Source organism: Apaloderma vittatum, unplaced genomic scaffold, assembly GCF_000703405.1.
Source record: "Apaloderma vittatum isolate BGI_N311 unplaced genomic scaffold, ASM70340v1 scaffold11267, whole genome shotgun sequence".
Taxonomy (NCBI): Eukaryota; Metazoa; Chordata; class Aves; order Trogoniformes; family Trogonidae; genus Apaloderma; species Apaloderma vittatum.
In genome coordinates, this window is record NW_009724642.1 from 70,379 (window position 1) to 82,302 (window position 11,924).

Here is an 11,924-nt window from a genome sequence, read left to right on the forward strand (position 1 = left end):
AACACAGGCCACATCTGTTGAAATAATATTCCTAATTTTATACACAACATTGCAGGAAGAATGGAGCCTTCTTCTTCCCACAACTCCTATGTAACCCAGCCATTTAATTTTTTTTCACTCTACTAGACGCAAAGCTTTTGATCCCTCTGTGACAGACACTTTGCGTGCCATTGGCCTTAGGTGGTCACCTCACCCAGAGGCAGCAGAGAAAGCCTTCTGGAGCAAACAGGTGAGACCTTCACATAACACCACCCTGATGTATCTTGCTTGAGACACTGATTAACTGTTCTACATTGGAGTTTTCTGTAATTTTATGCCTAAACAGCTAGAATATTTACTATGGAAACAACACCGCCGCTGGTCTGACAGCTTGCCAACATTCACAAATGCCAAATAAAACCCACTTAAGTAATGTCCTCCTATTCAGAGCATGGATACACTCTTGCTATCCAAATATTCTCAATAAAGACATTTTTATCGCTGCTGCCACGCTTCCAAAAGAACAATGAAAAGATGGAATCACAACTTGAAATTTCATCTATTATGAAACAATCCTAAAAAAAAATGTTTTTCAAAATAATGACAGAGAAAAAATAAACCCCATTAATCTATGTCCTTCTAGTGTAAATATTATTGTATTTTCTTTAAAATTATGTTAAAAAGCCAAGTATTATACTTGTAAGGGCTGTAAATTTATCCAAGCTAATGCAGATGCTTTAGCTTACAGACTTAATTAAAAACTGGAATGGCGTTTCTGTAGCATATTAGTTCTCTAGTTCTGGCACCAAAATACACCTCTGAACTGTTTATCCTGGCTGCAGAGGAGATCATCAGTTCCAAGCATTCAAAACCAACAGCTCACATTGTTGTCTTCAAGATGCAAGCTTTGGGAACTAACGAATGCCCAGCAGATCACTGGCTGGCTTTACCATTTGCAAAACTAAATCGACTTTCCCAAAACCACAGCAGCCTAACAGGGCAGGATCCTTTCACTATTTGCAAATAATTCTGAGGCCAAATGCTGTGAATATTTGTCATATGGCTCATTCTACTGGCTCTGATAACAGGTGCATTAGGAAAGCTGACATGGTCGCATGAACAAAATGTGTCATTTTTGGCCCTTTTATACTTATTCTGTTTTGTATATGAAGCTCTTTCTTCCATTAAATTTTAAGGATAGCTGCATGCACATGCTCCATCAGGAATATACTCTTTTGGAAACAAAAGTACTCACCATCGATTTGCACTCAATGAGAAGGTGAGACAGTATTATGAAGAGCGCCGCTGTGTTTATAGGGTTTCCAAAAGAGAAAATGTCTATGTCTGAGCCATGGTAAGTCTGCAAAGGAAGACAGCCGTCAGTGTAATATATTCTTTACATGTGGCCCTAATACACAGTGATGTTAATAGTTTCAATACCACAGATATTTGTGTACATACAGTTCAGCTCAGTTCCAGTGATGTCGTATGCGTTTATATATGAGGAAGTAAAATCAAACATTTAATTCTCTAATTTACCTGGCTTTTAGTTTGCCAAAATGTATAAACACATTTCACATCAAGCACTTACAAAGTAAGGCACAAAGAAGCAAATGAGACTTTGGTAAAAAGCATCCAGCAAGGTTATCCAGAAAGTTGAAGGTGAGTAAGCCTGTAAGAAAAAAGATACCAGCATTAAACCAATTGAACAAATTGCTGCATTCTTAATTAGCATTAGTTTGATCTGGGGAAAGATTATCTGCACGAGTAATTCCAGTTAGTTTCCAAATGAAGTGGCATCTTTTGTGTTACGATAATAAAGAGCTGATTCCACACATGTAGCTGTTAGGATTTAAAGCAGCAGCCCGGTCTGGGAATTCCAATCTTAACAGCTGTTTGTGCCAGCATGGCAGAGCCTCACCCAAGGGCTGAGGAAGGGGACAGCGAGTTACCCCAGCAGTTACATCACTGAATGCCAACTCCTGCTTTCTTCTGTCTCCATCTCCTTCTTTTCGGTATGTGTGCTCCAGCCTCTTAATTTGTGCTGGTTGACTCTGCATGGACCAGACCCCTTTGTGAGCTAACTTCACTTGCTAGATTATGAGAAATTAACTCGCTTTTCTGCTGGAGTAACATGTTGCTGGTTTAGGGAGTTAAATCAGCTCCTGGAAGGATGTGGTGGGACAACTAAGCTGGCACAAGGGAAGTAGTTTTAACTACATGGGTGAAAACAGTGAACGAGACAAAAAAACTCAGAAGAGTAGAAGGGAAGAGCCTTCCTCCCTCAGTGGCAGCAAACTGCTATGACAGCTCAACTGCTTCCGAAGTCATCGTTGCACGGTCCCTGGCTTGCACACACCCTGTTCCTTCATGAGCTGAATTGAGACACGAGCGAAAAGTGCAGTCACCCAGTCTGCAATTAGTGGAAAGGGATGGGTTTCTCCAAAAAGCCATTCACAGCCCTTTTAAGATCTGAACTGCTCTCTGGAGGCAGTGGGGCAAACTTATCTTCTTATTTGCCTGAGCCAGGGCTTTAAATTACCCTTTAAATTACCGAAGTTACTGTCATTTTTTACAGCTTGTGCAGAGCCGTGCACTCGTGATGTCATGGTGCAATACAGCAATATTACATCTTTCAAAGCATTTCTCTTCCTTCTATACTGCACTGAATTCAAAGCAGTTATTTCACTACGCTTCCATGCAACAAAGGAAACTACTACTTGGCAAGTCCAACCACAGAGAAAGGCAATGCTGTGCTGGACAAAAGTGAAAAAATCCAGTAGAGTAGTATAGAAAAAAAAAAAAAGCTGAAAGAAAAACTATTGTGCGATGCGGTAGTTCTGATTATGTTGCCTCAAAACCTTCATCTCAGACTAACATACATACGCTGAAGATCAAAAACAAAAGGCCAGTCTCCGAGGCCTTGTAACCTTTACTTAATCAAAACTTTCTGTGACTGAAAAAGAACAAACTTGCTCCAGCCAGTCTACAGAGGCTTGGATTGGTACCAAGAGAGTACTTAGTTTTGCAATAATATCATAAACCAAGCAATGTAAAATATTTATAGGTATGTGAAAAGAAATGTAAAAGTCCACAAACAAACAAAATAATCTGCTCCCTCACTGTATAACCTGCTTTCTCTTCTAAACCAGACCTGGACTTCTGCAGGTTATACAGATGAGACTGTACAACTAGTACACAACATGTAGTAGCTCATTTTATTTAACAGTATTTGTTAGGATAGGATAGGATAGGATAGGATAGGATAGGATAGGATAGAATAGAATAGAATAGAATAGAATAGAATAGAATAGAATAGAATAGAATATTCCAGTACAAGGGACCTAAAATGATCATCTAGTCCAACTGCCTGACTAATTCAGCACTGACCAAAAGTAGGAGCCTATTATTAAGAGCATTACTCAAATGCCTCTTAAACACTGCCGGACTTGGGGCATCAGTCACCTGTCTAGGAAGCCTGTTCCAGAGTTTGACCATCTTCTTGGTGAAGAAATGCTTCCCAATGACCAGTCTGTTTTTGAAAGGCCATGATCATATAAGAAATGGTGAAGTTTAGGTGACTCATGCTCAATGTTTCCTTTCTCTGGACTGCCAGTATGTCTCAGACTCAGTATGTCACTGCCTTTAACTGTTACAATTAAAAATACTATTTTAATTGTTAAATTTAAAAAAATGATCAAATTAAAATTATGCTAGAATTCATGCTAAGCAAAGCAGAAACCCACGGAAAGCTTACTAATTTATGTAATTTTGATTTAGAAACCGCTCCCTGCAGTCTTCTACGCTGAATGTCAGGACAGAATTCACTTCTAGAGCAGATGTGACGTACAGTGCTTTCAGGTGGGAGAAAAGTACCACCACCAAATTCCAGAACATACCCATAAGAGGAAAAGAACCCTGAATGACAGGACTTTCTTGAGGATTATTTGAAAGTAATCTGGTCTGGTTCTTACCTATCCCTCATTCCTTTGGGAGCTGAGACCCTTATATGATAGTGAAAAAACAGTATCTAGTGCCCTTATATTTAAAAATAAGCCTATATGCTCCAAAGAAACTCATTTTGAGGAAGTATGTTGACAGGTGAGGCCGTGAACGAAGTGAACATGCTGGTAATGATGTTTATCCAGTACACTGCTTCACCTGAAGTCCTTCATTTCTCTTATCATCCAAATGCCTGGTAAGATTGTGTGTATGTCTGAAAAGAGCCTAAAAATATTTTGAAAAAACATCTTTTATTTGTACACAGGCGTAGATGTTTTTCTAAAGTGGTTTCAAACTTCGTGTTTGCCTGATGTGAACCATGAAGAAAGACAGAAATGGCCCAAGTGTTGACCATTTCAAATTGCTTCAGGCTGAGCATTCTTTAACCTACCACAGATTTTTGGCTCATCATGTACAGCTGTGGGAGCTGCATGAGGATCTCCGCAGGCACATCTTTGTCCAAGACACCATAAATGATGGGTGGCACCGATGTAAAAAGAAGATTGAAAAGAATCAAGATCCAATAGTCAGTCATTGATGTGCCTGAAAACCCACAGAAGAACTGGTACCAGAACAGGAGGTTCACATAGGCCTGAAAAATCAAAGACAATATGGTAAAATGTTACCCGCAGACAAGTATTTTAAAAGCTAGGAGGAAAATGGGCAGATCTTGGGTCTGGTTAGAGTAATCTGCGGAAAATTAAGTCTAAATGCTGTGGAGTTGCTGCCAATCCCACACTTTGAAGTTATATTTGACTAGGACACAGCTGTACATTCCAAAATTGGACACAACTTAAATAGTCATGCTGCCACCACATTAGTAATGTCTGTTAGTCACTGCCGAATCAAATCAGACAATGGCTTTGAGTGGGAAATTCAATCAAAGGAGAAGGAGTCTCTGGTCCCTGCAGTCATGAGTGGGAAACTGAATTGTTTGGCACATGCGTTTTGTGTCTTTTTGAATGCATTCACGATAGCAACAAAAAAAGAATATGAAGTCCTCAGTGTTCTCAAATATGAAAACTGTGAATTTCCCTGGGATGGCACAGCTACATACCACATTCTTGTAGAAATAGTAAAGCACCATGTTGGTAAGTCTGGTATAACACCAGTAACCATGGACAAGCAGCAGCTTCCTGAGGTGTTTAAATTGAGAGATTGCAAAGTCACTTGCCATCACGGCCTGTAAGGCAGAGGAAAGAAAAGACAGGTTGTATCTGAACTGTTAAAGACAAATTTCAGATACTACAAAGTGAGCAACTCACCTACTACTGGAAACGGTTATTTTATGATTATTTTATACACAGTGTTTATGGCCTTACCCTCACTCCCTCTGCACATTATTTCACACGAACACCCACAGCGCAGCCCAGCACAACACAGGCAGGGACACAGCTGCCCTTATTATTATCACCCAACTGCACAGAAAGCACTGCTGCTTAGGGCTGCTTGTATTCCCAGCAGGACATGAGTAACAGGGAGTTTGGTGACAGGCAGCAAGCTCTGCCACTTGGAGAATGAACCCCTGCAGAATTCAGCTTCTGAGCGCTCCTGCAAGAGTGCTGAGGCCTGGGTGTGAGCTCAGGCCACAAACTCTTGCCTACATTCGGTAATGGACTGTGGAGCCACCAGCCTTCGGGGCAAACTCTGAACCAGTTTAAAATGGAATCTGATGTCATTTGCAGCTGTCTTTGTATACACTACCTGCATGCCTTCTTGGCCCGATATTCCCACACCAGTGTTGGCCACCTGGATCATACTGACATCATTGGCACCATCACCTACAGAAAAAACGGAAACCAAAACCTAACTTCTCTTATTAAGAATGCAACCTGAAGGCAGCTTTGCTGGCTACTGCATTGCCATGGAGGTGGCAGGAGAAGACAAATACAAAAGAACACCAGAGCGTTCATTTTCATGGCCAACAGCACGGCCTACGGAAAATCCTACAGAGAGCAGGATTAGTAGAGCAGAAGGCCTGACTGATCTGAGCTATAATCTCCAAATGGATATTAGCTGTTCCTTTTGTCAGAATTTAGTGGGTATGCTGGAAGAGAAAACAGGGTGTTTAAATCACAGCCAGTCATCTCCTCTCTCTATCCCTATTTTGGCGGTTTCTGATGAAGAATGACACAGAAAATCCCTTTACTTGCTCCTTTGGACACGTTACATAACACTGTGCATGACTGCTGCTGTTCTTGTTGCTTTTTATTACCATAAGTTTATTGACCAACTTTGCTAGTTCAGAAGACTAGCATCATCTTATGTCAGAGACAACTATAATTCAAAGGATTATCATCAGGGGTTAGGGCTAGGCCAGCCACTAAACAAATAACAGATGCTCTCAACCTCTCTTCCCTCTCAAAGGGGAAGAGAAAGAGAATAAGGCAGAAGAGACTTGTGGATTGGAAAACTTTAATAAAACAATAATAGTACTGATAAAGTAATAATGAAAATAGTGAAAATAATGAAATATATACAAACTATATACAAACATGATATTGAACCCAACTCCTCCCCTCAACAGCTCACCACTGATCCCATCCCCGTTGATGCTGCAGAGCCGGCGGCACTAGGGAAGTCCCAGGCTCAGCAGCAGAGGGGAACCGGACACAGGAGCTGGATTTGGGAACTCAAATATTGTGATCGAAGACTGAAAAATGCAGAGAGTCCTTCTCAGACACCTGTCATAGAAGAAGAGGACCTAACCCCTGTGATCCCTCAGATTTATACTGAATACAACGTGTACAGAATAGAAATTCTTCACAGAAAGAGTGGTCAGACACTGGAACAGACTGCCTAGGGAGGCGGTTGAGTTGCCGTCCCTGGATGTGTTCAAGTGTTGTTTAGATGGGGTGTTGGGTGATACGGTTTAGGGGTGAACTTGTAGTGTAGGGTTAATGGTTGGACTCGATGATCCCAAGGGTCTTTTCCAACCTGAATTGTTCTATGATTCTACGAATACTTTCTTGGTCAGGTTTGGGTCACCCGTATGTCCATTCCTCCCTAGTGGTGTGACCTCCTTGCAATCCTGGCACCTCAGCGTGGCACACAACATCCAGCAGTGACCTTGGTGACTACAGGAGCAAGTTTAAGCAAGAGCCTCTGTGCATACCAATCCCTGGCACTAATAACTCTAAAGAGGAGGTGTTATCACGGCTAGCAGCAGACACTGTCTGCAAAAACATGCTCCTAACTTCAGAAAGTGCAGCCTCTTAGAAGAGACTGAGCTGAAAAGTAAAATCACTGAATGGAATTGGTTCTTTTTAGATCAAGCCAGGAAAATTATCTTGCTTGTCAAGTTAATTATCTTGCTTGTCAAGTAAATAACAAAAATATAAGGAAGAAGAAATTGTCTTCTACTCCTTTTCAGAGGAAGGAAGATAACCACAGGACTCACCTACAGCCAATGTCATTGCCTTTAGCTTATTCCGTACCAGTCTGACCAGGACACTCTTCTGCAGTGGAGTGGCTTGGCAGCAGACCACAGCCCGACACTTTTCTGTGAGTTCCAAGAAAGCATTCTGCAGGCTGTCATGAAGGACATGCTCTAAAGTCCTTCCATCAATAACCAGGCCTGCACTGAACCCTGGAGCTTGGGTGGAGAGACTTGCAGAGACATTCCCAAGTTTCTGGCTGGGTTTTTTTTTGGCAGAAGTATTCTTCTGGATGCCTTCTAAAATTTTGCTCATCACCAAGGCACAGGCATCCTAATGAAAGACAAGAGAAAGGCAACTTATTAAATATTGTTTCTGTTCCGGATCCCTTTTGGATATATAAAATACATATGGAGAAAGGTCAAATGCTGCCCTTGTGTAACAAGGCCAAAAAGGCTCAAACATAAGGCTGAATATCCCATTAAAATCACAAAGGATGCAGTCTGTTGTTAACAAAAGGGCCTGTGATTTAACTTTGCTTAAGTACATTGGCTTGGGTACTGTACGAAGAGAAGGGAGAAAACAGCAAATCAGAAAATGTTAATAGAGTAGCAGAAAAAACAACTATTAAGAATTCTGTAATTTAAATACACCTTTTATAGAAGACTTTTCCTCAATACATTTCTTTTGTTGGGCATGCAAAGCTTCTCATTATTTTACTTTGAAATGCAACAGTAGCAAAACTTGAATATTTTTTGTTTCAAAATCCATTTAGAGAGAGGATGAGCACTTCTGCAAAAGGCGCTCAGTTCTCACTGTTAAGACACTCATTCCCAAGTATGAAAAAAGAAAAAAGTTCCAGCAAAAGTCAAATCCCAAGCTTTTCTTAAACATAAGTGGACTAAAAATCATAGAATGTGTTGCTTTGGAAAAGACTTTTAAAGGTCCAATTCCCCCCTGCAGTGAGCAGGGACATCTTTAACCAGATCAGGTTGCTCAGAGCCCCATCAAGCCTGATCGTGAATGTCTCCAGGGATGGGGCCTCCACCACCTCTCTGGGCAACCTATGCCAGTGTTTCATCACCCTCACAGTAAAGAACTTCTTCCTGATATCTAGTCTAAATCTACCCTGCTCGAGTTTAAAACCATTGCCCCTCATCCTGTTGCTACACACCCCTGTGATCAGTCCCTCCTCCCCAGCTTTCTTGTAGGTCCCCATCAGGTACTGGAAGGCTGCTGTAAGGTCTCCCCAGAGCCTTCTCTTCTCCAGGCTGAACAACCCCAACTCCTTCAGCATGTTCTCACAGGGGAGTTGCTCCAGCGCTCTGATCATCTTTGTGGCCCTCCTCTGGACCTGCTCCAACAGGTCCGTGTCCTTGTGCTGGGAGCTCCAGAGCTGGACACAGTACTGCAGGTGAGGTCTCACAAGAAAAGAGCAGAGGGGCAGAATCACTGCTCTTGATCTGCTGGCCATGCTTCTTTTGATGAAGCTCAGGATGCGATTGGCCTTCTGGTCCTTTGATTTTCACTTTATCTTCCCCACAGTTACCAGTTGCTACACCATCTTTTAAGGCACATCTTTTAAGGCACCATCTTTTAAGGCACATCTTTTAAGTCACTTCTAAAGTAATGTATAAGCAGAGAAAAAAAACCAAAACAAGAGGTACTAGTGAAAAATCCTCTGGTCCTTTAGAGAAGTCTCAGATTTAACATCTCTGCTTTGAAGAGAAACATTTCATATGTTGGCTTTACCAGTTACAGTTAGTAATTACTTTCTTAAGAAACTCACAACTGATAAAAATCAAGATTTGAAAACCAACTTATTATAAGCATCCACAAGAGGACATAATAATCAAGTAGGATTAAACTCGCTACCCAAAACAGCAGCATTTTTAACCGCTATCACAGGACTCAGTTAGTGGGTGGTGGGGAGAAGGTGGCTTTTTCTCTGAAAAAATTGTTGGCAGATCAGTTTTCTTGAATAGCGTGCAATGAACTTTAATGAGGCAATTGTTTGTATGTTTATCCAAGACAGGCAGGGCTGAGGGAATATATTACACAAAGCAGCACGAAACCTAATTCAATAGAATTTGCATGACAATAATACTTACATTGCTTATATGCTGTAACTCACAGCCATTTAGACTCTCTGAAGCATGTCAACTCTCCAGCTACCACAAAGAGAAATTAAGCAGTCTACTTAATTAAAATAATTAATCACCATTTGCAAACTGTATATGAAGAAACAGATGTCACATACATAGAAAAGATTTCACATTTTACCCACAAGGAAGCAAACTGAAAGTTTTCCAGTGTTTTCATCTTCCAAGAAACCAGTTGAGAAAACAGAGAGTATTTTATTTTTTTCTGTATTGTCCTGCGGTACAGCTTGACTGATTTTTTCAGCAGAGAACTAAAAAAGAAAATCTGAAGAAAAGCATAATTTTTCACTCACCCTGCTCTGTGATTTGAGCGTGAAGATTCTGTCATCTGGTTCCAGCAGTTTACAAGCATAGGCAATGTTGACAGCTGTCTCTCTCTTGTCACCTGTCAGCATCCATATTTTTATCCCCGCTTTCCGTAATGCCTGTATTGTGTCTGGAACACCCTCCTGCAGGCGATCCTCAATGCCAGTGGCACCTTAATTTAAAAAAGCAGAAGGATTAGTGCCGCTGTATCTCCAAAACCAAAACGCTGCAGGAGCAAGAGGACAAGGTGGTCCTCTGAGTGCATCCCCATCTCAGAGCAGACACCCTACTGGGACGTGCTTGGGAATTCCTCCCCTCCACATTGTTCTGTCCCAGAGCCCAGCACTTACAAGATTGTTGACACACACCCTTGTTACAGCCTCAGGGACCTCCAACTCTTCACAAGACCCTTTTAAGTCAACTTTTCACATTCTCACAATTGTTTTTTCCCATAGAGGCTGTGGGACACAGACTCCCATGCTTCTCATAACAAATATATTCCATTATTCCCACTCCCTCCTACCTCAGATTACCCCAAACCTTCTTTCATGTATCACCTTGATCTTTCCCATCTCAAGGCCCACTCCTCAAGTGGCCACCTCAATGTGAGGATAAATTTCTTTTCTGTGCGGGTGACAGAGCACTGGCACAGGCTGCCCAGAGAGGTTGTGGAGTCTCCTTCTCTGGAGACTTTCAAAACCCTCCTGGACACATTCCTGTGTGGCTGCCCTGGGGGATCCTGCTCTGGCAGGGGGGTTGGAGTAGATGATCTCTAGAGGTCCCTTCCAACCCCTGACATTCTATGATTCTATGATTCTCTTCGTTATTCTCAACCCTCCTCCAGCCTGATTTTTTTGTAGCTCTTGTTCCAAGCCCTTGCCTTTTCCACACCAAAATCCCCTCTTCTTATATTGTATTTTTGCACCCTGCTGCGAACACCTGCCATTTATTACCAGGTTTCTCAACAGTTGTCGCTGTAGTACCCCTCCTGTCCCAGGTCCTTACAATTCACAGCACTAAACTCTGTGTTTTGCCCTTCCTCCTGTCTGCACTGCTGACCTTGACATAGTCATCCACAGGGAGGAAGCATCTGCTCTAACCCCCTCTCCCTCTCAGTGGTCATAGAGGTCAACAAAAAAATAGAGACTTTAAGAGAGATCTCTTCTGGTGTGCAGAGCAGGCAGACCTGCATCCCTAAAACCAGCTTACAAAATCTCCTAGTTTTGTGAGAACGACGTAACACAACATCACTATAAAGCACAACCATCTCTGGGAAGCTGCAGTGCCAGTGACTTACTATGGCATAGGACGTTTTCACGGCTTTTGGAGAGTACAGATGGTACTAAATCATAACCAGGACACACGGTTTGGCTTGTGGGATTCTCAGGCTAAGAATGTCTCGCAGAAAGAAACTTCAGCCAGTTGCAACTAGGTTCATTCTGACAAACAATAACAATACTCCAAGTTTTCCCTCCTAGCACGTTTCTAGTGCAGGACTCTAGCCAGCAACTTGTATATAAAGCACCGATTGTCACACGAGTATGGACAAGAGATGAAAGGTCGGGCAAATTTCTGATGCTACAGCAATCTCTTCAGCAAGTGGCTGCCAACAGGTCAGATTGCTCATGGACTCTGGTCACTGCGAAGATGAAATCCTCCAGGTCCTTGCTCTGCCCTCTGCCTGCATTTTGATGCAAAAAGGGTACCTGTACAGCGCATCATCCCTTAAAACTACAGTAGCTAGCAGCACTGCTCTGGCTTCTCTCCAGAAACTGAAGCCAGTAATCCCAGAATTCCTCTTAGTACCAAGTTTTATGGTATTTGTCCTGAGCAGATGTGGCACAAAATGAGGGAAGCAACATCTTTCCATATGACAGGATCTGTCTCTCTGCAGCTTTTAGCGCGAGCTGCCTTTACCACCACAGTCAGATCTTTGCACTCCATTTTGCAGATGTTACTTATAGGGCAGTCCTCTAGAGATATTATCTCAGACCGTCTGTACTTTACTTTTTACACATCTACACCAAAAGTTTTTCATTTTGTTTGGGCCTCCCCACTTCTGCACAGCTGAGTGGCCTTCACAGGAACGGTTCCTGCT

General features: G+C 42.1%; 1 protein-coding gene across 1 annotated transcript in view; it reads right to left on the bottom strand.

Moving 5' to 3' along the window:
* ATP10D (ATPase, class V, type 10D) overlaps positions 1–11,924 on the bottom strand; it is a 36,877-nt gene that overhangs the window by 3,040 nt on the left and 21,913 nt on the right. The window contains 7 exon segments of the mRNA XM_009872603.1: positions 1,235–1,339; positions 1,571–1,651; positions 4,373–4,573; positions 5,039–5,164; positions 5,686–5,762; positions 7,382–7,691; positions 9,814–9,998. Of these exon segments, the coding sequence (XP_009870905.1) occupies positions 1,235–1,339; positions 1,571–1,651; positions 4,373–4,573; positions 5,039–5,164; positions 5,686–5,762; positions 7,382–7,691; positions 9,814–9,998 (1,085 nt within the window).